Consider the following 26356-nt stretch of genomic DNA (forward strand, 5'->3'; position numbering starts at 1 on the left):
CCTCCTTGCCACATATAAGGGATCAAGATTCCTCGCGGACAACAACTATCGTGACCAGCCTTCAACTTCAAGAAAAGGCAACGACTCTCGTCTTCATAATGTCGAGCACGTTCCCCCCTCCGCCAAGTCAGGGCCAACATTTTCCTCGTGTGTCCCCCGCTTCCCCTCCCCAATTTACCTGCTAATGTTGGCTCCTCCAGCTCCCCCCAACGCCGGAGGTCCGTATGCTTCTCAATGATGTCTTGAATGCGTCTCCCTTCTCCAAACATCTCCCTGACACTAGGTACAGGATTTCAACAACATTCCCAGAGCCCTGCATACCCGCCTCCCAACTTCAACTACCCTCCCCCTCCTCAGCAGCCCCATGGCCCCTCCGTGGACACAAATGTCGCGAGCTTTACAGCAAATACCGGAATCGATGCGTACAGCTCAAGCTCTGTGTCGCCTCCCCCGCAAACGCCCCCGCCAGCTGTCCAGCCCCCCAGGGCGCCGAGTGTACAATCCCAAGTTACCACTACCACCATTGCCCCCGCAACTCAGGATGAGGTTGGTACTTTCAATGGCGGGAGCTACAGGATCAGCCATAGGGACACAAACTCCATCGTCACTCTACAATTGGCAAATGGCTGCCCGATTGAAGCTAAGCCAGGTAAGCATGGATATGCCCTGCAGTTAGACCCAGAATCCGTTTGGTACGGTACTAATGAGCATCAGGTGCAATGATTGCTATGTCGTATTCCGTCAGTGTCAAGGGAAGCTTGAAATTCGATTGGAAGAAATTCTTGTCGGGGAGTATGGCATATTCCATCTTTACCGGCCCCGGCGAATTGCTGCTTGCCCCATCGACGCTCGGGGATATCATTGTCCTACGTCTCACTGGGTCCGAAGCAGCATGGAAAGTCGGGAAGGATGGATTTCTCGCCGCTACCAGCGGTGTTAAGAAAGACTACAGAAAGCAAAATCTCACCAAGAGTTTATTCTCTGGTGAGGGGTTCTTCGTCTGCAGTCTGGAGGGAGTCGGCCTTGTCTGGTTGCAGAGTTTTGGTGCCATCATCAGGAAAGACGTACGTGACCAGCTGGAAGCATTTTCGGAAATCTGCTAACGGAATCTGCAGCTCGCTGAAGGCGAAGAATATCTGGTAGACAACGGCCATCTCGTCGCATGGAACTGCAAATACAAGATGTGGAGAGTTGCTTCAGGTGGCGTCATATCTACCATGAGTGCTGGCGAGGGCCTCGGATGTCGGTTTACGGGCCCTGGGACCGTATACTTGCAAACCAGGAACATTAGCGCATTCGGAGCTCACCTGGCTGCCAGTGCAGCTGTCTAAGCGTGAAGGTTTTGTCGTATCTGGGCTCTCCTTTTGTAATGTTTTTTCAGCGATGGGACGATTGTGTTTTCAGGCTTTTCGCATAGTATGGACATCTTAAGCCTACTAGTTTCCGATCGGAAGAATGTTTTCTGAATACTCCTAAGTCCAAGCTGGCGTCAATTTGTCTATAACCCCGGGCGCCCAGTTTCCATACAATGTACTGGCTAAGTATTCACAAGAGGAAGGCATGCCCAGGTACCAGAACATCCATACCAATCCATACTTATCATGCAAGCTAGAGCTTCGTTTCTCAATCTTCACTTTTTTCCCCTCGCAAACCATATCACATACTCATCCACGTCAATGAGAACTCTTTATACGAAAGAAAAGGGGAAAGGAAATGTCATGAACCGCCAAAAGATAGCCGTAAAAGGTACATCCACAATCGTAATTCCCCCTGAAACACCATCACATCGCTTAACCAGTACGCTTTCTGCGTCCGACCTGTCCACGGAAACCAGTCTTGATAGCGGCAACGGAACGACGAGAACCGCACGAGTTGCAGGTAACGAAGTACAGACGGTTCTCACCCTTGTTCAGCTCGGTATCGGGGCTGCGGCAGGTCTTGCAAGTAACGTATTCGACTGTTTGTTGGTTAGTATTGGAAATGTGTGGTTGTGCCGGTGAAAGAACGTACCGATATATCTTCTCAAGACGTTCTCAATCTGCTTCTGCTGGAACCGACCCTTGATGACCAGACGCCGGCTACCGTCCACACTACCGCTGGTACCCAATTCGGCGAACAGGAACTGCATGACGTGGTCGTCGGAACGCTTCATGCGCTTGCAGATATCGGCAATGTTGGCGAAAATGGTACGACGGTTACCTTCACGCAGACACTGGGGTGGCGGGATCTTGTACGACTTGGTACCACTGGAGAGCAGATCGGGGTGGTGGCTCTGGATGAGGGAGAAGAATCGGGTGACAAGCAGCGAGTACGGGATGGGTTGCGTGGCGTCGTGAGCCCAGATACCAGTTCCAGCCTCGAGATCGCCCTCGGGGACCTCCTCCGTCTTCTCCTCGCCCTCCTCCGCGATACCGGCTTCGGCGAGCTTAGCTTCGAAATCACCGGCGTCCACCTTCTTGGACTTCTTCTTCTTCTTTTTCAGGGCAGTCGGGTCGAATTCGCCATCTCCGGCGGGAGCCTCATCGCCCTCTCCAGCTTCGGCGTCCTTGGGCTTCTTGGTCTTCTTCTTTTTCGACAGGCCCTTGAACAGTTCGGTGACTTCATCGACGGACTTGTCTGTTGCGTTGGTGAAAAAGAAGTTAGTCTTTTGAATCCTTGCGCCTGTCTATATTCGCCTCCTTAATTTTCTCCCCCGCGGCTTGTTCACTTCAACGGTACGGAATGACGGTCGACGGCGACATACCTTCGGTCTCGGGCTTCTCCACACGAGGAGCCTCTGTCACTTCGCCGTTGGTATCCATGATGACTGCGCCCTCACTGAATGCGACGGACTTGCGTTGTTTCTGGGTGGTCTGTTCAACCTATACGGCCCCGCAGACAATCGGTTAGTGTCGAGATTAAAAAATTCCGGTGTCCCAAGACAACTGGAAAAATGAAAAGACGAGAATAGAGACCTCGTGCACACAATCCAGCGCAGCGGGATTGTCACGAATCGAGGTAGGGTGGCAATGGGACGGGGGTTGGGCTGCTAGAGTGAGGAGGGTATGAAAGAAGAAAATGTGGGAGGGTTTGATCGGTAAAGGGAAAACCAGGTGTGACGTACAGGTTCCGCCATGGTGGAATCTCAAGCTGTGGGAGAAAAGGAAACACACTCCACCGAAAAAAGGTCAATGAGCGACTTCGTAGGGAGACGAGACGGTTTCTTAAGCTGGGATCGCACTCTTTTGCTGAATGGTATCGTCTGTCTGGAACCTGATGGCGACTTCTGTTATCGCGGGTGCCGGTCACGTGCAGTGAGTCAGGTGTAATATTACCACACTCATCACGTGCTGGATGACTGCTCTGCCACGTGACCTCGACTCCCCTGGATTACATCAGATCCCATCAACAAGTTCCACTCTATGAGACCATCCAACGTTCATTCCTCTCGATCTTGGGGCTGTTTGCAACCCATGCTTCATCTCACGATCATCCAGTAGGCAGGCTCCTGCTGCTTTTCTCACATCATTCTCTCCCTGTCTCCCTCTTGTTCTACATAACCTCTTCCTTCCCCGCAATCGCTCCACCATGGCCACTCCTTCACCCTCCGCCTCCAATCCGTCTCTCGCGACCTCGGCCTACATGGTTTCCTCCGTCGACCAGTCCTACACGTCTCTTTCCGAAGATGAGGTTGCTTCTCTTCCCTCCGAGTCCACCACCGCGTCGGACTTGGAAACCCTGTCGGACGACTACTCCGATGCCGAGGAGGAATGGCGGGAAAGCATCGAGCAGTTGGAGCTCCTTTTGACGATGGTGCTTGTGCCTTTCATCGGGAAATACCTTGGCCGCAAATGCGCTTATTGGAGTACGTGTGAATGGCACCGAAGATACGATATCGATGTGAACTAACCGCTTCACTCCAGGTTGGACACGATTCATGGAATGGAAATACCCCGTCGAAGTGGTGGTTAGCAATCCGACGGCCCACAAGGGAGCTGGTGCTGTTGAAGCCATGGCATCGCTATGATAATGTCTTCCGGCATGATATGATAGACCCAACCTTTGGATTGTTCCCTACCATTTGGCGACGGACGGCTTCTATCCCGGACAGTTATATCGAGATTATCCTTCACTCTCACCATTGCCGCTTGCCGTTTGGTGCTCGGCAAGAGTGGTACTCGCTGAGGACATCGACACTCGTCGCGTCAATTCTGTACATGTTAGACCGGGCACCATTAAGGCTTTCGAAACGGGGGCGCTCACGCGGCTCGACCTACTCTATGGTCCTGATGACGAGTGGGGACGCATGTTCTCCGAGTTCCTTACCCTCTATCCTCTCGGAACAATGTGCGATAATCCATTCCGACGCACATACACGACTTTAAATGCATGATAGACACTTACATTAGTCAATATAATACAAAATTCTCCCGCCTGGCTATCACGTCGCATGAAGTTTCTTTTCAAGTGCAGCAGAATTCCACTGGTATTCTTTCGACAATTCTAACGTATAACTGCCGCACGCTCGTGGTACTGCCCAGGCGACCAGCTCTCTACATGCAAGGTCCCGTCTTATCACCTCACCAGTAAGCCTCAATTTCCGTCCACTCCGGTATCAAATTGTGCACCCATTCCTGCCAAACCTGCCTGGTCCTCTGTATTCCCACGATTCACCCCCTCGCCGGTACCGGGCTGCGCAGCGTCTCCATGCTCCAATTGTGGCTGCGGCTGCGGCTGCGGCTGTTGCTGCGGCTGTTGCTGTTGATTCTGACGTCGAGCTGCAAGTCTCAAAGTTGCCATCTGAGCATAAAGGCTGACTTCCCCGTTTCCCTCAGGAGCCAAGAGAAATGCCGTCTCAGAGTCTACCTCGGGGTTCTGCTGCCGGTCAGGTCGGTTCGGATCTGGTGCATTCAAAGAAAGAGATGCATTATCGTGCATCATAGCTTGAGCAACGAGCAATTCGATGTTTAGCAACTCAGTCTCTATGTCGCCGGTAAACCACTGCGACCTATCGGGAACATGTCGGCCCCAGTGGATACCGTTTTCTGTGACGACGCGGTCTATCCAGTTGCGGACATTGCGATTACGGCGGGTCTAGCATGTCGTATCAGGGTTAGTACTGTGGGCCTTGATCACGGCATATAGAGAGGCTTGAGACGGAGCACTTACGTTCTCTGGCCTGCTGGTATGCTGCCTGAGATTGCGCCGGGTGAGTTTTCTGGGATGACGCCGTGGCGACATCTTGATGGCGAAGGGAAACAGGCATGGCCGCAGGGCATGGTACGACGCTATTTGTATGTACTGCGGATCGAGCGCCTTGTTGACGGTGATGACGGCCATGACAATGCTGGCCATTGTTAATGGGTAGTCTTTGAATGGTGGCTTTGTATTACTCACTTCATAAAGGACACCGTTGAGGTTCTTACAGACGAAGTAATGTCTTTTTGCTGTGGGTCATGTCAGCCTGAGACGTTATGAGCGATTGCACTGTGTGTTACCTTTCAGCTTGTTGTGGTTAATCTTGGACGCGCCTTGTCCCACGGAATGGCATTCACCGAGGTCAACAGACTCTAGGTTGAATAGCTACCTTCCAAGCAAGTAAGAGCCTAATGGGCATGGTTATATACTGAATTGACAGACCGTCGAATAAGCCTAGTGCTCCTTATTCAGCCATGCAGCGTTGGGCATCAAGCAACCCGCCAATTCAATTATATTGAATCTACCCAAGCGACTATCCATACTCAGCAGTAGGATACGTTCATCCCGGATAGCGCGAGGGGCTATAGCCTGCTAGAATTAGCTTGCCGGGTTGTCCGTGTCTTTTTCCGGAGATAGACAGACAGTCGTATCGCTGCTAACGACGAGCTCCACAAGGATCCCCTATCGGAGGCCACTGTCTGCATCCTGGCCCGAGCTTGGGACGGAGCACCAGATTATCGGGTTGCTGATCGGCATTGATTGAAAGTTTAATGGACACTTGGATGGGCCGTTTGATGTGATCTATAAGCTGTCGTCATTTCCGTTAGCGGTAGGGACACGAAAAATAGAACGATTGCGCCAGGGCAGTAGGTCTATCATAATGTAGGACAGGAAGTATGTCGTGATCTGAAATCGATCGAGAGGCCCAGCCCCTGGTGGGAGATTTCGGCTCTGCGTACACCAACGCGCCTGGCATAGATCGATGTCCCGGTTGGGTACTGTTATTGGCCCGTCTAGTAATTTTTGACGATGTACTATCACTCGGCTAAAGTCACGGGGAGGTTGCAGCCTCATCGTGACCCAAATTTGGGGCTACAACCAATTGACGTCCTGTCAGATTCGTCTCCCGGGACGGGAAATGCATCACCGTGATTGTTTTGAAACCTCTGGGTAAATCAATATTGATTTCACCCAATCGATATTTTCTGCATGCTGTTGACTCAGTCCGACCAACTGATGAGACATACGCTAGATATATTTCTGGCTATGCCGCCAAAAATTCAAACCCTTCAAATCCAAATGCGCTCCTTCAAACCCCAACAAATATATACAATCGTTTTCAAGCGCAAGAACGAACCAGGTCTAACACTACCAATGAAGCTGGTATCTCCTCCAAAATCCTTTTAGCGTATCAGAAACATTGCCTTCCTGCCTTCCCGCGTCATTAGTATGCCATAGGTCTTCTCTTTGCCCCGGTATAGAGGTAGAATTCAACCTCCCCAGGTCAGCCTCCAAGCATCCAGTCGCAACACCTGGCTGTTGAAAGGGCAACAAATCTCGACCGTGCTTGTTTCTTCCTGATCCGATCAAGGATGTTGCATTATCCACCGGATCATGAGCGTCCTGGTGGCCTGAAACCAACCATATGCTACCCTCATGGGAAAGGCTACGCGGTGACTGCGGCTCGAAGCAGCCATCAACGTCGCGCATTATCATGCTATACGCCGCAAGAAATGTCTGAGGACAGATCTCCTCGGTGCTGTCAAGCAGCAATGTGCTGCTCAGCCTCTTCTCTACATCTGATGCTTCGTCGAGTAGTCCCTCTTCAGATCTCGCGGTAGCACTTGGCCCCTCTAGGTCAGGAAAAAAGCTCAAGGTCTCAAATAGGGCTTGTTGCTGGCCCCCAATGTGTACACCCCCGACGCTTGATGCTTGCGAATAAAGTTCGAAGTCATGGCTCGGCGCAGGGAAGCCTTCTGTAGCAGCCATTGTTTCTCCAGGTGACGGGCCGAGCATTCTCTGCTTTTTGTTCGACCGGCTCGCGTCATATTTTGAATGGATAGACGAAGACCGAATGCGCTTTCGGTAGTCCGGGCCTTGACTTTGGTCCTCTGACTCGAGTACACCTTTGGTACTCTGATCCCAGGTTCTCACTCGTTCTTTCAGGATCTCTTTGAGTCGTTCCAGGGTGAGACCCTCCACCACTGGATCCAGTTCGGTGGGTTGCGCATCAAGGTCAAAATCCAGAAGCTGTTTGGTGTAGGTTTCATACAAATCACTTGGCGTTTGAGTAGCCTCCCCCTTGTCATTTCTGTCACTGTCATGTTTGGTGATGCTCAGACCTTCACGGCCCAATATCTGGCAGTTATCTAGATCGTGATGTTTTAGTCCGTCACACTGTATGACTGATGAGTCTAGTAGCGTGCGCATGTCAGGACACTCATTGGCATCCTCAAATTGACTGCTGAGATTTTGATAGAGACCGTCCTGCGCCAGTCTGATTGCTGGGGTCTTCTCCTTTTGAGATTGGTCGGCTCCATCCTTTGCTGGAGCATCAGGGTTCACGCATGCCCTCTCGAAATTGTCTTGAGGCTGGTAGTGAGAAAGAAAATTCACCTCGGAAAAGCCCTGGACTGGTGCTGAAGGATGCTTCTGTAGACCAGTCCTTACCGGTGTGGAGGCCTTTCCCTTCCCGAAAATCCCGGACGGCGTACAAGAGGGGAGCTTGAACAGGTTGTTAGTGTCTCTTCTGTTCTTTGGTTTCTTGGACAGGAGACGCACCGTCAGCCGTTTTGCGGGGACATTCGAGGCATGAAAGTGGTCGTTGATCGTGTGTTTTCTGGCTCTGGATAAGCGCTTTCTTGGCTTGCTGGAGGAATGATGCGAGGCTCTGGCAGATGCCTGGCCCTTGTACTCATAGCGGTCTGATTTGGTTTTGTGACGGGGCCTCCGTCCATAGCAATGCTGTTTCTCTTGCGTGTTAGTGCCATTGGGAACGTCCAGCGTCGGTCGTTGCTGGCGCACAGCTACAGAAAAGTCATGGCTGACTTCGTTACTTGGGGAGCACAATCCATCAGCTGTATATGGACTTGGATTGATGCTAGTGGGCGAGAGATGATTATCGGCCCATTGTCCATGGTATGGCGGGTCCTTGGGGGTCTCAACTGCAGCTAGCCAGCTATAGATGGAAGACCCTTTGTAGGTATCCATCTGGACGCCGCTGAGAACGCGGAGATTGTGGAGACTGTGGACCGAAGTGGATTGTTGGCGGAGGACGGAAGTGAGGAGTGATTCTACCATTATTGTGATTGAGGTACCTGCCTTGTAGGTAGCTGGATAGGCAGCTACCTACGTAAGGTACTGGTAGGCAAGTGACGCAGTGGTGCCATAACAGGAAGTTGTGACTGCCTGGAGTACTCCGTATGCATGTCCTTCAATTCCGCATCGACCATGTTAGTCATTTCTCTCAGGAGACATAACTAACTAGAGGCATCTAGTAGACATCTAGAATGGATATAGCTACTCCGTACTCCGTAGGAAGAAACAAATTATGCATCTAATAATGTACCTAAATCTAAACGAATCTTATCCACTCGTGCAACCTCACCCCCCTCCAATCGCACCCTCGCACCCGCTCTTTATCGCCCCCCTCCCCGCTTTTTTTTCTAAATTGTCTAGTTTTTTTCTGCTGGAGAAGAAATTCGGGCTGGAAAAGTCTCTGCTGCTGGTAAAGTTCGGGTGATCGTATCTCCCTGCGCAGCTTATCGATCACTTTATTTTTTTCTCGTCCTCCTCCTGCCACTCTTCTTCCATCTCCCTCTCACGTTCACCTCCTAGTCCCCAATCGCTCAGATTCCCTCACTCCCAAGGTATTTTCCTGACTAATTTAATTTGTGTTCAGTTTTGTTTTTTTTGGTTTCCCCCCCTAGTGTTACCCCTCTTCCACATTTTCCCCCTTCCCTCTCTCTCATCTCTTCTTCCCATTCTCCCTCTTCTCTCACTCATCCTCTCTGTCTCTTCTTTCATCTCTCCCTCAATACTAATCTCCTAACAGTCCTTTCCGCCTTCTTCCACCACATCAACAATGTCTAAGCTCTTCGTTGGGTATGTCCTTCCATCTGATCTCTCCCTTTACCCCGCCTATATTGCCATCGGGTCAGCTAACCAGTCCAATCGCACAAACAGCGGCCTTGCCTGGCACACTACTGATGAGAGTCTCCGTGCTGGCTTTGAGAAGTTCGGCACTGTCGACAACGCGGTGAGTCTCCATCAACCATCTAGCCTCGTGAACACCCCTGACTGACCATCGACCTTAGATTGTCGTCAAGGACCGTGATACTGGCCGTAGCCGTGGATTCGGTTTCGTCACCTTCACCTCTCCCCAGGAGGCTGACGCTGCCCTTAACGAACTGAACAACCAGGAGTGAGCATTCTATCTTTCTTTAAACCATCCGCGATTCACCACTCGCCTTCGCGACCTCCCCATCCGGATTGAAAATTTACAAAGACAGATTCGACGGCCGCATCATCCGTGTCGACTTTGCCAGTGAGCGCAATGGTCCCCGCAATGGCGGTGACGGAGGTTTCCACGGCCGCGGTGGCTACAACGCCAGCGGCGGTCGCCCTGGAGGATATGGTATGTGCTTTCTCCGTCTTGAACTGATGAATGGGGGTCCCCGATGCTAATTTATGACATAGGCGGCGGCGCGTACAGCGGTGGTAAGCATCCTGACTTTCTCGCCAACCCTTTCTTGACGACCTACTAACGCACTCTATTCTAGACTGGCGCAGCCAGTAAATCCGACCCGCTGTAGCTCCATGCCCTGACCCTTGACCACGTTGCACCATGCGCCTCACGTTTGGTTAGCTGGGGTGTGGAGCTTCTGTTCAATATGTTTTCCTCTCTTCTCTTGAGTCATGAGATACGAATACCTATGGACATTGCAGGAAAGAAGATCAATTTGATGGTGGATAATGAATTTCACGACTATTCTCGGCCGAGCTAGTTAGGTAGTTACATCCAACTCGTTGATATTGCATATTATGCATTTATCACTTTAATATCCAATGTCCATGTAATCTATCGTATGTCTATAGCCATGTAGCCATCCATCTTCAATGCATCATGATCACCCAGAGTGCCCCAAGGAAACCCCTCTATTCGGCCGCAAAATCACGACGCGCCTCCTGCTCCGACCGACTCAGGCACTTCGCCAAATCCCTCTCCGCTTCCTCCTCATCGGCCGCTCCCTCCTCAACCCCCTCGATGGCCTTCACCCGCCGCACCAGATCCGTAACGTGTTCATCGGCCGTCCCAAGCCCGAGACCTTCCAGCGCTTTTTCAAGGAGATATAGGTACTCGGTGTTCTTACCGCTCTGCCCACGGCCACGACTGATAACCTCGGCGACGTCCTGCGGCTCGCGACGCGCAGGGTCGCGCAGAAACTGCGGGTTCGTCGGCTGCCCGATATACACCATGCAAGTGATGGGCTTTGCGTCCGCAACCGCATGGCCCTCCGTGAAGGGGTAGAACGGCGTGTAGTGCACGGTGTAGCCGTCGATCTCGCGCTCGTCGAGGTAGTCGTGGACTTCCTCGGCGTGCGAGGCGGGGATGCGGTACGCGGCGCCCCAGACGCGCGATGAGGACGATTCTGCTGTTTCGGTATGGGCTAGCTGTGGGGGTGTGAGTATACTTGGGGGATAGGCTTCTGCTTGGCTCTGGGGGAGGGTGTGCACGAACTGGGTCATTCAACGTCTCCCAGAACTGCCGCTCGATCACGGTTACTACCCGTCCTGGTCGCTCTGGGGTGCCGCGGTGGTCGGTGCTGGCTATACGTTAGACGTTGGTCTGGGTTAGGACGGTTGGAGTGGCATACCTGGCCTGCCAGAACCGTCGAACATAGCCGTTGATATACCCAGGGACTCTCTGATCTGCGTTCAGACGTTAGTGATGGAGTTGCTGGAGAGCGCGAGATATTGTCCTCATGCAGGAACAGGGCCAGGATACCATAATGTGGCGGAGGCTTCCAAATCAAACTCCTGGGTCAGGTTAGCCTTGTTCCAGCATAAGCCATCTTTGACGTACCCGTAACCAAACACCCAGAGATCCCCCTCGGGAAAGTAATTGCGCCATGTTCGGCCATCTGGTCCGTTGGAAGCCATGCCGGATGGTTCTCGTGCTGTATGTATATGCAATCTAAGCTGGCTCTTACTACACCGCAATGTGAAAATATCGTCCAATCGGTGGGTAAACCGGTCGTGAAAGGATGTCAATGCAGTAAAATAAAATCTCTAGATATAGTGCTAGTGAAAGATAGAAAACACCAAACCCCCTGCCACAGGGAAACAGTACAAACCAGCACCGGTTACATGAGCGACAAGGAATTGGTGAGCATGAAAGTCACCGGACGGTGTTTGTCTTGTTTGTTCTCCATCAGTCTGCAACAATAACCAGAGTATTATTGTTCTCCTTCAACTCCCACCACGATTATCCTTTCCTTTAATTATTCATCTTGAATGGCGTCAGTTGATGCAATTTCCATCGAATAAAATCCAACTGATTGACCATATTGGCCACTGTGCCTGGTCGCACAAGCGAATCGTCCCTCGACAACGAATACCGTTGAATGTAAGGGAGCGGCAGTGACAGTGTCTCCAAGACGGGATTGTGGAAGCAAGGTGTGAATAACGAAGAAGCCTGGCGACCACCCACTCATGCTACGTAGCAACAATACTCCGTATTCGTACAGCACCTCCTTGTCCAGCCTCAGGTGGAGACCTCCTGTCCGAAGAATCCCCAAGCTCCATTCTGTGCATGTCCAGCGGGGCTGCCCAGACGCCGCCGGTCGGAGCTAGAGCCAATCGTCAACCCGACTGCAGTTGTCACTGTGGAGTGTCAAAGGGGATGGCTCTTCGACAATATTATCAAAGTTTCGAACATCATCAATCAGAAACGGCATCCACTGCAGCCATATCGTTCGGTGCTTCTATCGCTGAAATACAGCGCTCGTATCCCGCTCCATAATGGCGGGATTGGTACGTCTTCTGCGGACGCAGTACAGCCCACCAGCTGAACCCACAGTCTCGTTCGCCGGCAAGACGGTGGTTTTAACGGGCGCAACCGCCGGACTGGGCTTTGAAGCCGCCATCAAGCTCCTCAACCTGGGGGTCGAGTCGCTCATCATCGGCAGCCGCAACCTGGAAAGGGGGAAAGCGGTCAAAGCCGAACTGGAACAGCGCACCAACCGACCCGGCGTGGTGCAAGTATGGGAGTTGGAGATGAACAGTTTCCAAAGCGTGAAAACATTCGCGAGTCGCGTCAACGCGGAGATCCAACAGCTGGATGTTGCACTGCTGAATGCGGGCCTGTGGAACCGGGAGTACACCGTGTCCGCCGAGGGATGGGAGGAAACTTTGCAGGTCAATACGCTATCCACGTCCCTTCTGGCAGTCCTCCTACTTCCCAAGCTGAAGCAAAGCTCGTCCGCGGCGAATCCCGCCCATCTCTCTGTTGTATCGAGTCAGCAGTTTGTCCGCGTCAAGGCAGGGAGTCTCCGGACGGAGGGGCCGTTGTTGAAGCATCTGAATGACCAGCGGCACTTCCGGGGACCGACGCAGTATGGGATTTCTAAACTGATGCTTGAGTATGTTCTGAAGACATTGGCTGGCTTGATGCGGAATGAGGACGGGACTGTACCCGTGGTGATCAACACCATCAGCCCGGGCTTCTGCAAGTCCTCCCTTGGCCGACAGTATAATCGCTTCTATGAGCGATGGCTGGTCTGGTTGGTGTATAAGATGTTTGCCCGCACGACGGAGCAGGGCAGTCGGTCGCTGGTCAGTGCGACGTATCAGGGCGTGGAATCGCATGGGAAATGCTGGCGGAGTGATGGATACTTGGAGTACGTTTCCCTTCCACTTTTGGGGACGACTGGACTGACAAACCACAGTGAATCCACCGCGTTGACGACGGGCCAGGAGGGGAAGGAATTCCAGGCGAAGGCATGGGGAGAGATTAGGGAGATCCTGCGCGAGCAATCGGAAGAGATTGACGCGATTATTCAGTAGCGCCTATTAATCTATATACTTGATGTTGATACTACGTGGTCAATGGTTAATGACAGTCATTGTATACTATACAAAGAAGCGCCTAAGGCTCCACCAGACGAGCAGCCAATCGATAGGGCTGAGCCACTGTTTGCGGAACTTCTGCTTCTTCCGAGTCTCATTGAGACTCTGTCCGTTTCTCCCAAACGACCCGACGGCGCCTTCATTCTCACTGAATGGTTTGATCTCAATCGGAGTACTATAGATGATTGTCGCTTGGCTGCAGTCCTAGTTGTGGTGAACCACCGCCCCACGGCTCCGCAATCCAAACGAACGTCTTGCTAAACGAACGATGGGCAGAAACTAACCAACTCTGAATCCCTCCTGACTCCACGACGCCTCTTTTTTGCCTCCTGATCTTATCCTCCTCTTTCTTACCCTCCACACTTCTCCTCTCTCTCGTCTCTTTCTTTCTCCCACCTCTCCCGGCGACGCGCCGGTTTGAATCTCTCCTCCCAGGCTCAGCTCGCATTACGTCAGCTGTAGCCAGACAAACCATGGCGTACAACAAGTCCTACAACCCAGATGCGCTACCAGCGTAAGTCGCAGAGTTGATCCAAATGGAACAGGGCATCGCTGACCATGAGTGAACTGGACGTAGGCATGCAGAGCCTGAGCAGGTACGGTTTGATCTAACCGCCATGAATTTATCTCCCCGCGGCTGATAACATCTCCAAAGGTGGCTCAGATGATCGGTGCGATGCAAGTAAACTCTGGAGGCCAACCAAAACCTCCTCGAGCGCCTCACAATCCGTCGATGAGCAGTGTGCCTCCGCGAATTCCAGTTTCCAATGCCCACAGTGCGCCAGCACCTCGTCCGGGGCAAGGTCACCCCGCCTACAACAATAACAAACCTCTCCCTCCCACCGGAGGACCTCCTCCAGGCCCGAGTCGAACACACCCATTACACCCATCTCCCCCGCCCCAAAATTATGGCTTCGGACCGCCGCCTTCGCAACCGATACGCAACCGACCGCCTCCGTCCTCTCAACCCCCTCGCTCCCCCCACCCTCCGCCACTGGCGATGCCCAACGATGACCCGCAACAGCTCTTCCCCCTGTTCCGCGCAGCGAACTCGTCGCATTCCGGTTCGCTCACGGAAATGGAGCTGGGATCGGCGCTGGTGAACGGGGACTACACCTCGTTCCACCCGAAGACCGTGAAGATGATGATTCGCATGTTCGACCGCAACAGCAGCGGGACGATCTCGTTCGACGAGTTTGTGTCGCTGTGGCGGTACCTCGCCGCGTGGCGGGAGCTGTTCGACCGGTTCGACGTTGACCGCAGCGGGCGCATCAGTCTGCGCGAGTTCGAGGATGCGCTGGTCGCGTTCGGGTATCGGTTGAGCCAGCCGTTCGTGTCGGTGCTGTTTACCACGTTCGAAAGCAAGGGGAGGCAGATGAATGGACCCGGCAAGGGACCCGGCCCGGCGGGCATGAGCTTTGATCTGTTTGTTCAAGCGTGTATCAGTCTGCGTCGCATGACGGACGTGTTCAAGCGGTACGATGACGACCGCGATGGGTATATCACGGTGAGCTTTGAGGAGTTTTTGACTGGTGAGTGGACGCCCCCTGGGTATTTCCTGTTCGAGGTGGCATGCAGGTTTCAGACTAACGCAGCGCAGAAATTCTACAGCTGCAGGATTAGAGTGGTCGAGGGGATGCTGGTTCATTGGCGATGGTGCTTATTTCTGCTTCTGGGTGATTTTGCTCTTTGATCATACAGATTATACCCGTTTACCCTACCGTATCATAATTCTAGACGAAAATAGCCTGTCGATCTAATCATTGTACGTATCATTTCGTATCCCTCACAAGCAATGCGTGGCGCATACTCCGATCGAGTCAGTTTTGTCTTGCATGCCACGCGGTCAATGCTTAAAGCGAAGAAAAAAGCAAGCATCGCCCCGCATGTCATATAGCGAGACGGACATATGCCGTACTCAGTAGATGCTTGTGTGCGTGTGGTTGGAGTCATGTCATCTCTACCCAACATCTCCGACACGAGCATCTCCGACCATCACTCGTGTCGGCTTAAATCCGGGGCCTCGGACTTACGCAAGGAGCGAGGCGCGAGTCTACCAGTATATGTTAATGCCAGAAACTTTTCTTCTGTTCTCGTTTCCTGTTTCTTGTCTTCAGATCTTCCGGCTCCATCTTCCCATCGCCAACATGTCTGTTCGAGCATAACGGCCATTTCTTGTGTTGACATCGCCCGTGTTGGAATGTTCTGTGTCGTCACGCCTCTTTCCTGTCAGTTCTGCAACCGTCGGCTCTACCCGCCGTCTCGAAAAGATTGACCATTGACTCACTCAGGCGGTGAATTGCTCCCTGAAGAGGTGGACATAAGACTACACTAGTCGTTTTCTCTGCCACACCCTTGACCGCGCTACCTACCAAGCAATATGGCGTCGCAGCCCATCGCCGATGTGGACCACCAGAATCCCACGGTCATCTCCGCAGAGAAATCCTCTGTGCCGCAGAGTGAATCCACTTCCAGAGATGCCTCGGCCAATGCCGACTCCGTCGCTCGACTGTCAGAAGACCAGAACAATGGCGATGCGCCAGTCGAGAAGGTCGTCACCGGCGCACCGCTGTCGCAGGTGCCGTCCCAGGCCCAGAAGCTGGGCAAGAAGAAGGTTTTTATTGTAATGTTTGCGCTTTGTGTATGTGACCCGATAGTATATCGACCGTGTACGTCCACAGATGCTAACCATGCCGAATGCCTGCAGATGGTTCTATTCCTTGCCGCCTTGGATATGGTAGGTTGCTCAAACTGATCCTCCTTGACTCTCCACTGACGATCTCCTCTAGACCATCGTCTCGACAGCCCTGCCAACCATGGCGGCTCACTTTCATGCCTCCGAGAGTGGTTATTCCTGGATGGCCTCCGCCTACATGCTGGCTAACGCAGCCTGTGTCCCGCTCTGGGGCAAAATCAGTGATATCTGGGGCCGAAAGCCCATCATCCTCCTGGCCAATGCGGTGTTTCTGGTGGCGAGTCTGATCTGCGCGTTGGCAGTGAATCTCCCCATGATTATTGCGGGCAGAGCGCTCCAAGGTATTGGTGGAGGAGGAATCATCGTTCTCGCCAACATCAGTGTTTCGGATCTATTCAGCGTCAGGTCCGTCAGCCGTGACTCTCCTAGTTGTGCGAAGAACCATACTAATAGTGGTTTAGAGAGCGAGGAATGTACTACGGTCTATTCGGGACCACCTGGGCCATCGCCGGTGCTCTAGGCCCCATCATTGGAGGCGCATTCACTACCAATGTCACCTGGCGGTGGTGTTTCTATCTCAACCGTACGTCCACCACGTCATGATCCTATATCTCACAATACTAACCCATCCAGTCCCTATCGGCGGCCTCTCCTTCGTCATCCTCTTCTTCTTCCTGAAGATTGAATCCGGCAAAACACCCCTGCTCGCCGGGATCCGCGCCATCGACTGGTCCGGGACGCTGCTCATCATCGGCGGCACCGTCATGTTCCTCTTCGGTCTCGAGTTCGGCGGTGTCAGTTACCCGTGGGCCTCCCCCACGGTCATCTGTCTCATCGTCTTCGGCATCGTCACATGGGTGATCGCGATGCTGAACGAGTGGAAAGTCGCGCGGTACCCGGTCATCCCGCTGCGGCTGTTCGGAAACTGGCACAACTGCCTCGTGCTGCTCATCTGCTTCTGCCACTCGTTCGTCTTCATCTCCGGCGCCTACTACCTCCCGCTCTACTTCCAGACGGTCCTCCTCGCCAGCCCCATCCTCAGCGGTGTGTACGTGCTGCCCAACGTGCTCAGTCTGTCGGTCGTCTCCGCCGCGACAGGGTTCATCATGCGCAAGGTCGGCCGCTACCGCGAGCTGATCATCGGTGGCATGCTCTTCATGACCATCGGCTATGGCCTCTTCATCGACCTCAAGCCCTATGCCTCCTGGCCGCGCATCATCATCTACCAGATCATCGGCGGAATCGGCACCGGTCCGAACTTCCAGGCGCCCCTCGTCGCCCTGCAGGCCAACATCCACCCCTCCGACGTCGCCACCGCGACCTCCACCTTCGGCTTCCTGCGCCAGACCTCCGCCGCCATCGCCACCGTCCTCGGCACCGTCGTCTACCAGAACGTCCTGAGCCAGCAGATGCCCCGCATCGCCGCCGCTCTCGGCCCCGACAACGCCCACGCCATCTCCAGCGGCTTCGCCGGCTCCCAGAGCGACCTCATTCGCTCCCTGCCCGCCGACCAGCGCGCCGTCATCCTCGACGCCTACACCTTCGCCCTCAGCCGCATGTGGATCTTCTACACCGCCATCGCCGGCTTCGGCTTCATCCTTACCCTCTTCGTGCGCCACATCGAGCTCAGCAAGTCCCACACCGTCACCAAGACCGGCCTGCAGGAACAGGAGCGCGCAAGACAGGAGATCCTTGCCGCGCAGCGCGCGGAGCGCCAGCCTCCCGAGCCGAAGGAGGGAGCCTGATCCTGTCTGTCTGCCTTCTCCCTTTTGGACTATCTCCGGATTAATACGTACATATTTCGTCTCATTGGTCTAGTGAGATACACATATTAACAGCTAATGGAAATGATTTCCCAAAATGTCCCGGCGTTGATGTGGATATTGAATCACGCAAGATTTGGATATGAGAGATCGACCACACCATCCCAAGACAGTATCGCATAGAACGGCAGCTGAACAATGCATCATCTTTGCATTCCTAGTCGAACAGAATTATATACAGGTCAACTCAAGAGAGATTAAAACGCCACTCCAGAAAACAATCACAAAGTAAAATATCACATATAGCACTCGGCCTGTCCCCATCAGGCCGAGGCATGGATGAAACATAGTCACAATCTTAGGTCTTTCAAGATATCAAACAAATCGAACTACAGGTTGGGAAAATCGAAGAAGTAAAGGGAAAGAAAAGAGGGGGTATAACGTCGAAAAGAGATGAATCCACAATGAAGGAAAGCTTGGACCGATGCAGTCCAAGAAATAGAAATCCTCTCAACCCAGACAGATCAGTTACCCTCAACTTCCTAAACGCCACGAGATGCCATATTTGAGATAGACATGGGACATACAATCCAACAGTGTAAAGGACTCGACCCAGTCAGATCATTAGAGTTAATCCGCAAGTTAAAATTTTAGGTCTTTGCTTTCTTCGCGCTTCCTTCGGCATTGGATCCGCTATCGGGACTTTTGCGTTTCTTGTCCTGTTCGTCTTCCCGTGCAAAGCTTGGTCCGCTCGGTGCGGCTGGTGTTGGGAACGTCAGCGGACTGGGAAGCATATTGCTGTCCGGGCCCGAGCGACCAAAGCCCCATTCAGGAAAGAAGCTTGACGGCGAGGGTAGAAGAGCGTCTGACACGAAACGGCTCGGGAGCGCAGATATCGGGGTCTCAATGTTGTTGTTATTATATGAATTGTTGTTCTGTGTCGCCGCGCCAGGTGGAGGCGGTCTCGCGAACGGGTTCGGGGGCCCTTGTGCCCCAGCACTGAGAATTGCACCGGCTGAAGGAGATGGCGGTGGTAGTACGACGCCCGAATGGCTACCATCCGGATTTGCTTTGGCGGGGGTGAGCGTCTTATTCCCGGCTGAATCACGCGACGACGAGTCTCCAGTCGCACTCCCACGATCAGAGCTTTCGCTGGGTATCTGCACCTTCAATTGTGGCCGCTTAGACGCTATTTGGCCACTGTTCGTTCGTGCGGGCGGCTTGATGTCCACTACTGAGGGCGGGCGCGGCGCGTCTGTCGGGGGTCGAGGTGGGGGTGCCGTGGTCTGGGCGGAAGGTTTGCTCTCATCGGCTCCTTGGGAGACTTCGGCTTTGACTTGCGAAGGAGGTGACGAAGGCGGACCGACACCGAAATGTCGAGCGAGAACGGAACCGCGATCATCGATAGGCGTGAATATACTGCGCGATTTAGAGGACAGAGACCTTTGATGCGGAGGAGATTGGCTTCCTTCTGGTTTGGTTGGGCCTGCCATCTGCTCTGTAGAACCTTCGGGTAGCGATATCGTTCGCTGGGGTTGTTGTTGTTCAGATGCGAATGACGGTGGCATCGAGCTTCTACCCTGATCTGGCAAAAATGCGTGAGGGACCTGCGGGATTGATGGATGAGGTGGTTGTGACATTGCCATGGGAGCGTGTTGCTGTGCGAGAACGTGTGGATGCTGGGGATGTCGTTGCATATGCGGCGGCGGGGCTTGAAGATGCTGTGGTATGGATTGAGGCATTGTATGAGGCGGCAAAGCCTGCGTTGTCATATGCTGTGGTTGATGATGCGCGCCGGGAGGCGGATGCACATAGTGTGCGAATTGCCCCGGTCGAGGAGCTTGTTGCATGTTGTACATGGAGGGGTTATGCATATACGTGAAACCATTCTGAGGAGGCGGGGGCGGTGGTGGGGTTCCATGATGTTGTTGCGCGCCGATATTCGAACTGACCCGACGCAAATGTGTCCTTGACGATGGCCTCGATACTCCTTGCGGTTGGGGGGTTCCGTGACGAGGGTCAAATTGCATGCCGTTCCCGATCGGGGGGGAGGCAGAAGGAGCGTGGTTGACATGTTGGAAACCGGGGTGAGTGGTGACATGAGTGGGGATCATCGGAGGAGCATTTTGGGGAGGTGTTTGGTGTGCTTCTTCGGGGGCAGGTGTGGTCTCGTCCTCGTCATCATCGTCGTCGCGTTTGCCATTGAAGTCCTCGGGGCCTTTATGCTCATGGGGGGCACCACACTGCAACGAGTGAATTAGCAGAGAGCAAAAGGGGCCGCAGAGAGCAGACGCACATATTGGTATCTAGTTAACGTCTCGCGCATATCACATGACGAAAATTCGTAGAGCTTCTTGTTGTGGCCGAAGATGATGACAGCGACGTCTACCGAACACAGGACCGCGAGCTCATGTGCCTTCTTAAACAGACCACCTTTCCGTTTCAGAAACGTCCTGGTGAGGGAAGCAAGATGACGTTAGTCTTCTGTTTCCATGGATCTGCGAGCGCTAGGACCTACACTGAACGGTTGCGATCATCTTTGATCGCTTTGATCTCGATCTTTCTGCGACCCATGAGGAAGGTTGTGCCGCGGTATTACACCGGGACACGGCGGGTTGTCAAATAAATGGGGGACGCTAGAGCGACGGATGATGCTCTGGTAGGAAATGACGGTGCGATACAGAAACTCCGTAGAAGTTCGCGACCTTGAGTACAAAGATTCTCGTGTTTGTGGTTTTTTTTTTTCTCACCCCTATAGTATTCTCAGAACTCTTGAATTCCCTCCCCTGAAGCACAGGCAGCCCAGTCCCTCTACTGAGCGGGGATGATAAGGAAGAAAATTAGGAGGGGCGATGGGGATAAGAGGGTTGGGTTGGGGGCGAGCGCGTGGTGACGAGGGGGGAGCTCGAGGGCCCAAGGGGTCACAACAGCACAAAGAAGGACAGAACAGCCTCAGGCACGGCAGACAACGAGCAGACGAGAGAAGGCCGAGGCGAAAGAAGGGGCGGAAGGCAAATTGGGGATGGAAAACAAGCGTGAAGAGGATGGATGGATGGGAGGAATGGATGGCAACACGCGGGAAGTGCAGAAGATTCTAAAGATAGACACAACGACGGTGCGGGTTTCTCAGCCTCTGGGCGGTTAGGAGGGGGCCCCGGTTAGCCGCCATAGCCGCGCTATTAATAGACATTCGTTCCTCGACCTTCCGTGTGTTGTGATTTCCACCCTCACTCCTTCTACTACTTCTACTACATAGCTAGCTTGTTCCCTTAATGGCTCTGGACGCGGAACCCTAACCTTTCCCGATGATGCACGATCCACGTCAAGAAACATGGCTCGATTTAGCTTTCTGTCATCCTCCTGCAGGTCCACCACGGAATCGATAGTGGATGTGGCCATTGCAGGAATCGAATCGCCTACAGGAAAGACGGGTCGCATCGGTGAGCCCAGCTGGATTCTTACCGCCTCTTGAGAAAACTACCTATGAACGGATTATGAATATGGATATCCAGGAAGATGCCTAAGGCCTCAATCGCAGCCACCGCCACACCCCGGCTCAGCCCCCTGATCATCCTCTGGTCGGGTCGCATTCCGATCAGTTCAGATCAGATGAATAAGAATCACCCACTGGGGGTGTTATCTTGGAGACTGGTGGAGAATCCAGGGACAGCATGCGGAATACTATTCGAGGGGTCATATCGCACCACATTGTCACACCCGCCAACTAACACGTTACTGTACACCTCCATGGATCCCACGTATGTACTTCGGGACCGGCGGGCATAGATGGTTTTCATTGGTGTCTAGACTTTGGTCTGGATTAATGACTACCCGTTCAAAGGGACCAGAGGGCGGTCTTTAGCGTCCTTTGTACTCGGGATAAACTTTAGGGTGTGTTTCCTCCTGATGACTACTGCGGTATTCATCCTTCTGGGCAGCGCATACCAGCTCAGTCTCAGGACCAGGAACCATTCGACTGAACGCGATGACAATTCTGAGTATTCGTCCTGAATAGGCCAGAACAATCATAGCCATGCGAAAAGGGAATGCGAAAGCCTCGATCTCCGCTTGGGCGAGTGAACCACGGCACCCGACGTGTTTTGGCGTGTATTAGGATTTCCCCCCTGAAACGAGTCCATCCAGTAGATCCTCATCATCACCACCTCATCTTCCTCTGTATTCTTTCTCCTCCTCTCTCCTCCTCCACCTCCATTCCTTTCTCCTTCTTCCTCTCCTTTGCCCTCACTTCTTCGTTTCTTGGGTCGATCCTGGTCCCTTTCATGTAGAGCGCTTTTCTTCATCCTGATCCATTGAACAGGTACCTACCGACCTGCTGCTGCTACTGCACGCTAGACGTGCTGTCGGTCCCCAGCTGCAGTCGATCCCTCTGCCACCTGAATGTGCTTGCTGTTCTTTTTTTGCGCCTAACTGCTTTTCGTCGCGACTTGCAGCCTTGGATTGATCGGATTGTACCAGTCGACTACCTTGTCTTCCTCCCGTTACTTTCTTGTTTCCTTTTTTTCCCCTGCCCTCATTTCGTTTCACATCTTTCCTTCTGTTACACTACTACTGCATCCCTCCGGTTCCCTTCGGGATTCTCGCACGGTTCATTGGAAAATCGTGGGTTTTTACCTCTTTCGGTTGGACCCTCTGAATCGATCGATTCATACTCGTGTTTTGTTGGTGCCCACTTGGGGAAGGAAAAAATACCGGCCCCGTGCTGGCCCGTCCGGTCCATCTCTGCTAACTTCTGTCCCCTTCGCCAGATTTGACGGGTGTGCACCTGCTGGCAACATGCCGTTCTTCACCCGTGTCTTTCGGAGTAAAGACTCCAATGTTGTGAAGAAAGCCCCCAAAAACCCCATAGTCGAGGACTCGGGGCCCGCTAAACCCACATGGACCGACGCGTGGCAGCGAACGGAAGTGGCCCCGGAGGAAGTTCATGAGCTCCTTCGAGGTTGCACTCAGGAATTGAAAGCGCGCGGTATGTTCCACCCCGGCTCCCTTCCTCTGTCCGAGGGGTCGCGCATTCTTTCGAATCATTGATGCTGATCACCGCTCGGAAATGGACCAGCCCTCCATACCCCATTTCTCCTCCTACCCTTCCGCCCCAGCTCCGATGCCAGCGCTGCCCGAACCTTCGTCCGCAATTATTTCAGTCAGTCGGTCGAGAGAGGATCTCCCCTCAACGGCGAGGCGTTGGCGCAAGAACTACGGCTCACAGATCCGCTGGTGAGTCGACCCGCCATTTGACCGCCGCTCGCCTTGGACTTACACGGATATCTAGGTCTTGTGCGGTGTATTAAAATGGTGCTGGAGCAGACTTCCTGGAGGAGTTGTTACCTGGGAAGCTTATGAGCTCTTCAAGGTCGGCGAACAAGGTACGGAATGCATCTATCCCTCTCGCTAAGCGCTTGTAAAGAAAAATGCTGACTGTACGATAGACTCGCAATTTGCTCCCGACGCCTTCTCCACATTCATTCCCATCAGTGTCGATTCGGACGCCCGCAGCCAAATCATCTTCGATTTCTTCGACCTTCTCACCGCAATCGCAGCTCATGGCAAATCCAACGGTCTCGGAGGACGAAAGCTCTCGCGGTATGCCGGCTGGTGGGCATTCGAGCATACGGACACCGGAAATGGATTCGAGGCGGCATACAAGAACTGGTCCACTGCCGCAGATGCGACGAGCCATTTGTTCTTTGCTTATCTACGCTCCCTGTCCCCTGAAACTCGTGGAATGGGCGGTATTTCTACCCTGCCTATTGCCCTTCAGACTCTGGTCCAAGCTACCGAGTATCCGCCGGAGACGCCCACGCTCCTCCAAGTTTCAACCACCAAGGTCGTCATGATTGTCGACACCGTCTCGCCCACCCCATTTGCTCTTCTACGCCGCGCCAAAAACTTTGAGTATCGGGATAGTGACCACCATCTCCAAGAGTTCGCCAGCTTCGAAGATCCCCTCCGGGCTTTAACTGACGAGTGTGTCCGCGTACTGAAGTGCATTTCGTCTACGAACCAATCCAGCGTGACAGATCCCACTTCTTCGGCCCAGGACGCGTCATGGTCAAGGTTCGAGGACATGGGTTTCGGAAGCACCCTCGACACCGATCTTGAGGAGGACAGGAAATCGGCTTCCCTGGCGAGAAGAGAGTTTGGAGGCGGTCTCAAATCGGCACCCCAGTCCGGCGCCGGCGATCTTGGTCGTCCCACCACTCCATCCTGGGCTGATTTCATGTCCTCCGGTTTCAGTGACGAGAACCCCTTCAAAGCCCCCGTTACCCCCGTGCTTCTTCCACCAGACAAGGTCCTCCCGCCTATCGCGATGGACCGGGGTCAAAGTTCTCAATCGCATAAACGCAACCTTGATAGCGAGCCATCGATCGATCCCGGAGAACTAGCCAGTATCACGACCCTCGACCTGGATGACTCCTTCTGGTGGGTGTGGATTAGCAGTCTTGCGGGCGAGGAGCCGGTCTCTCGGAAGGCTGTCTTTGGACGATGCGCCTTGCTCGAAACCGTCATCAAGAACACGAAGTGGTTGGTTCTGGAGGAACAGGTCAAAGGGGCTGCCCCAGAGCCCGAACCTGGCGCATATATCGTCGAGAAGAAGCGATTCTTCGGATTCTCTACGCGCAAGCGACTTGGCCGTCGCAAGTCCTCCGCCCGGAAGGTAAACGCTGTGGAGGAATCATACAAACGACCTGATAACCAGGCGCCTCAAAGCAAGACAAGTATTGCTCCAGATCAGCATGCTCGCATTCAAGCCGCTGCTGCCGCTTTGCAGAGACGCCATCGGGAGCAGGAGCAAGAAGCGACTAATGGGTCCAGATCGAACGCCCGGGACACGACGTATTCGAAGACCAATTCGGTCATGACATTGCAGCCGTCCATTGTGAACGAAGCGTCGCACGCTTTGAAATGGGCCAGTAACTACGACAAGAATACCTATCGGACGGCTTACTTGAGCAACAGCCGTGCAGGAACTGGTGCCCTGACCGAAGAGCCGAACGAGTCAGTAAAGGACAAGCCTGCTCCTCCAGCATCCCCGTCCCCAAGCACCAGCACGAAACAACCCCCTCCGCCGGTGCCAAAGGATAGTGTTTCGCGCTCGACAACCCCTCAGCCCCCTGTCAAGGACGCAAGCGGTGTGCCGGAAACCAACACTGAAGGCCGGAACGGCGGAGTCAGTGCTCCAGTAGAACCAGCAGCTACTACTGACTCACTTCCCCGAAAGTCTGTGGAGTCGACGGAAGACTCTAAGGGCAAGCTGAAGAAGAAATCTGGTCCTACTGGATTCAAGAGCATGTTCGGAACGACCAAGAAGAAGACCGACATGGATTCCAAGCCTCCCATGAAACCTACTGGTGCTGAACGATCCGCCGTCGCTGCTGCACGTGCCGCTCTCGAAAACAAGGCAAAGGCTTCTCAAGAGCAGACCACTCGCCCGTCCACCTTGAGAAAGAAACCTGTCCCTCAAGCTCCATCTGAGGAGGCTCCCAAGGCTAGGGCCGAGATGCCTGTTCCTTCGAGAGAAGAGGAGCCGGCCTCGGAATCTGTGGAGACCAAGGCGCTCCCTCAAGAACCGCCTCAGAACTCTAACCTAGATGGGCCTCCAAGAAACCCCCGTGAGGCTGAATACGACGCACTCTCGCGCGTGGATACCAACGAGCGTGCAGCCGCAGACCGCGAGTTCTCCAAATTTGACCAGGGTCCCCTACTTGATCAGCCCGCATTCGTCCCCGAGGACTCTCACGTGTCGGAAACCTCCTCCCAGAAAGAGGAGAAGGAAAACGAACCTCCTACGACTGATGAAGCTCCAGAGCCCACGACAGCCACAGAACCTGAGGACAGCGCGCCCGCCGTCCCCAGCTCCTATGACCGGTGGGCTCAGATTCGCAAGAACGCCGCCGAGAGAGCTGCTGCCCTTGATCACCCACGAGACAGCGAAGATGGCGGTAACACGAGTGAAGAAGAGAGTAAGTCAATCCCTGTTCTCCAACTAGTTTTGTTTTGTTCTCTAATGTATAATTCGCATCAGGCTTTGAGTCGCGTGCGGCTCGTATTAAGGCCCGAGTCGCCGAACTGACGGGCAACATGCAGACCACTCGATAATTGGGATCTCCTTAATTGTCGATCCATGTTCCATATCACCCCTCTCGTTCTTCCGTTCTTACCTGCCCGTTTGGTTATACCTTCTTTGCCGTTGTGGATTGCCTGTGTGTGATCTCATCTGTTACCTTCTAGTCTGCCGAACTTTGTCTTGTCCACTTCTCGCACTTTCGCTCCCTTGTGTTGTGTCTGGCTCAAATTCCATTCCTACGCAATCCAACAACACGCAAGAGACGACAGAAGTACGCCGTGACGCCTTCCGACGGTCGAAGGTGTTGTGGTTCCTTCCTTCTCCTCGCGTCCTCGCGTGGCTCCAGTGCTCGTTAAACGATGCTGAGAGACCACGTATTGTTATTGTTTTGCATTTATTTTTCTCTCGCGCTCCTAGTACTATTCCCCACCTGTTCCTGCTTTTGTCGACTTTACTGTACTTGATTTGGCTACTCCGTTTCCCCATATATCCATATACCTCTGCAGA

At 53.4% G+C, this 26356-nt stretch overlaps 12 protein-coding genes across 12 annotated transcripts; 7 read left to right on the top strand and 5 right to left on the bottom strand.

Annotated features, from left to right (window-relative positions):
• Positions 1–98: 98 nt before the first annotated feature.
• On the top strand, positions 99–1103 carry ATEG_01609 (AIM24 family protein; the record flags this gene model as incomplete). The annotated part of the gene is made up of 3 exons (XM_001208974.1): positions 99–147; positions 290–649; positions 715–1103. The coding sequence occupies 3 exons, from the start codon at positions 99–101 to the stop codon at positions 1101–1103; spliced, it is 798 nt and encodes a 265-aa protein (XP_001208974.1).
• A 687-nt stretch (positions 1104–1790) lies between these two features.
• Positions 1791–3115, bottom strand: ATEG_01610 (translation initiation factor eIF2 subunit beta; the record flags this gene model as incomplete). The annotated part of the gene is made up of 4 exons (XM_001208975.1): positions 1791–1957; positions 2011–2661; positions 2744–2861; positions 3104–3115. 4 exons carry the CDS (start codon positions 3113–3115, stop codon positions 1791–1793), a joined length of 948 nt encoding a protein of 315 aa, XP_001208975.1.
• A 452-nt stretch (positions 3116–3567) lies between these two features.
• Positions 3568–4006, top strand: ATEG_01611 (uncharacterized protein; the record flags this gene model as incomplete). Its single annotated transcript, XM_001208976.1, has 2 exons — positions 3568–3844; positions 3903–4006. 2 exons carry the CDS (start codon positions 3568–3570, stop codon positions 4004–4006), a joined length of 381 nt encoding a protein of 126 aa, XP_001208976.1.
• Positions 4007–4572: 566 nt separating this feature from the next.
• Positions 4573–5334, bottom strand: ATEG_01612 (uncharacterized protein; the record flags this gene model as incomplete). Its single annotated transcript, XM_001208977.1, has 2 exons — positions 4573–5073; positions 5149–5334. 2 exons carry the CDS (start codon positions 5332–5334, stop codon positions 4573–4575), a joined length of 687 nt encoding a protein of 228 aa, XP_001208977.1.
• Positions 5335–6546: 1212 nt separating this feature from the next.
• Positions 6547–8630, bottom strand: ATEG_01613 (uncharacterized protein; the record flags this gene model as incomplete). Its single annotated transcript, XM_001208978.1, has 2 exons — positions 6547–8495; positions 8531–8630. 2 exons carry the CDS (start codon positions 8628–8630, stop codon positions 6547–6549), a joined length of 2049 nt encoding a protein of 682 aa, XP_001208978.1.
• A 632-nt stretch (positions 8631–9262) lies between these two features.
• Positions 9263–9944, top strand: ATEG_01614 (RNA recognition motif domain-containing protein; the record flags this gene model as incomplete). The annotated part of the gene is made up of 4 exons (XM_001208979.1): positions 9263–9436; positions 9495–9601; positions 9690–9814; positions 9877–9944. 4 exons carry the CDS (start codon positions 9263–9265, stop codon positions 9942–9944), a joined length of 474 nt encoding a protein of 157 aa, XP_001208979.1.
• Positions 9945–10335: 391 nt separating this feature from the next.
• ATEG_01615 (gamma-glutamylcyclotransferase) lies at positions 10336–11340 on the bottom strand (the record flags this gene model as incomplete). Its single annotated transcript, XM_001208980.1, has 3 exons — positions 10336–10851; positions 11055–11217; positions 11264–11340. 3 exons carry the CDS (start codon positions 11338–11340, stop codon positions 10336–10338), a joined length of 756 nt encoding a protein of 251 aa, XP_001208980.1.
• Positions 11341–12201: 861 nt separating this feature from the next.
• ATEG_01616 (putative short-chain dehydrogenase/reductase family protein) lies at positions 12202–13245 on the top strand (the record flags this gene model as incomplete). Its single annotated transcript, XM_001208981.1, has 2 exons — positions 12202–13079; positions 13128–13245. 2 exons carry the CDS (start codon positions 12202–12204, stop codon positions 13243–13245), a joined length of 996 nt encoding a protein of 331 aa, XP_001208981.1.
• Positions 13246–13781: 536 nt separating this feature from the next.
• On the top strand, positions 13782–14931 carry ATEG_01617 (EF-hand domain-containing protein; the record flags this gene model as incomplete). The annotated part of the gene is made up of 4 exons (XM_001208982.1): positions 13782–13822; positions 13886–13904; positions 13964–14840; positions 14909–14931. 4 exons carry the CDS (start codon positions 13782–13784, stop codon positions 14929–14931), a joined length of 960 nt encoding a protein of 319 aa, XP_001208982.1.
• A 757-nt stretch (positions 14932–15688) lies between these two features.
• On the top strand, positions 15689–17748 carry ATEG_01618 (MDR family MFS transporter; the record flags this gene model as incomplete). The annotated part of the gene is made up of 5 exons (XM_001208983.1): positions 15689–15949; positions 16016–16045; positions 16098–16408; positions 16465–16586; positions 16637–17748. The coding sequence occupies 5 exons, from the start codon at positions 15689–15691 to the stop codon at positions 17746–17748; spliced, it is 1836 nt and encodes a 611-aa protein (XP_001208983.1).
• A 668-nt stretch (positions 17749–18416) lies between these two features.
• Positions 18417–20340, bottom strand: rlmA (SRF-type transcription factor RlmA; the record flags this gene model as incomplete). The annotated part of the gene is made up of 3 exons (XM_001208984.1): positions 18417–20009; positions 20063–20219; positions 20285–20340. The coding sequence occupies 3 exons, from the start codon at positions 20338–20340 to the stop codon at positions 18417–18419; spliced, it is 1806 nt and encodes a 601-aa protein (XP_001208984.1).
• Positions 20341–22560: 2220 nt separating this feature from the next.
• ATEG_01620 (uncharacterized protein) lies at positions 22561–25881 on the top strand (the record flags this gene model as incomplete). Its single annotated transcript, XM_001208985.1, has 5 exons — positions 22561–22750; positions 22841–22998; positions 23054–23147; positions 23211–25745; positions 25808–25881. 5 exons carry the CDS (start codon positions 22561–22563, stop codon positions 25879–25881), a joined length of 3051 nt encoding a protein of 1016 aa, XP_001208985.1.
• Positions 25882–26356: the final 475 nt, after the last annotated feature.

Source organism: Aspergillus terreus, genomic scaffold (assembly GCF_000149615.1).
Source record: "Aspergillus terreus NIH2624 scaffold_2 genomic scaffold, whole genome shotgun sequence".
Lineage (NCBI taxonomy): Eukaryota > Fungi > Ascomycota > Eurotiomycetes > Eurotiales > Aspergillaceae > Aspergillus > Aspergillus terreus.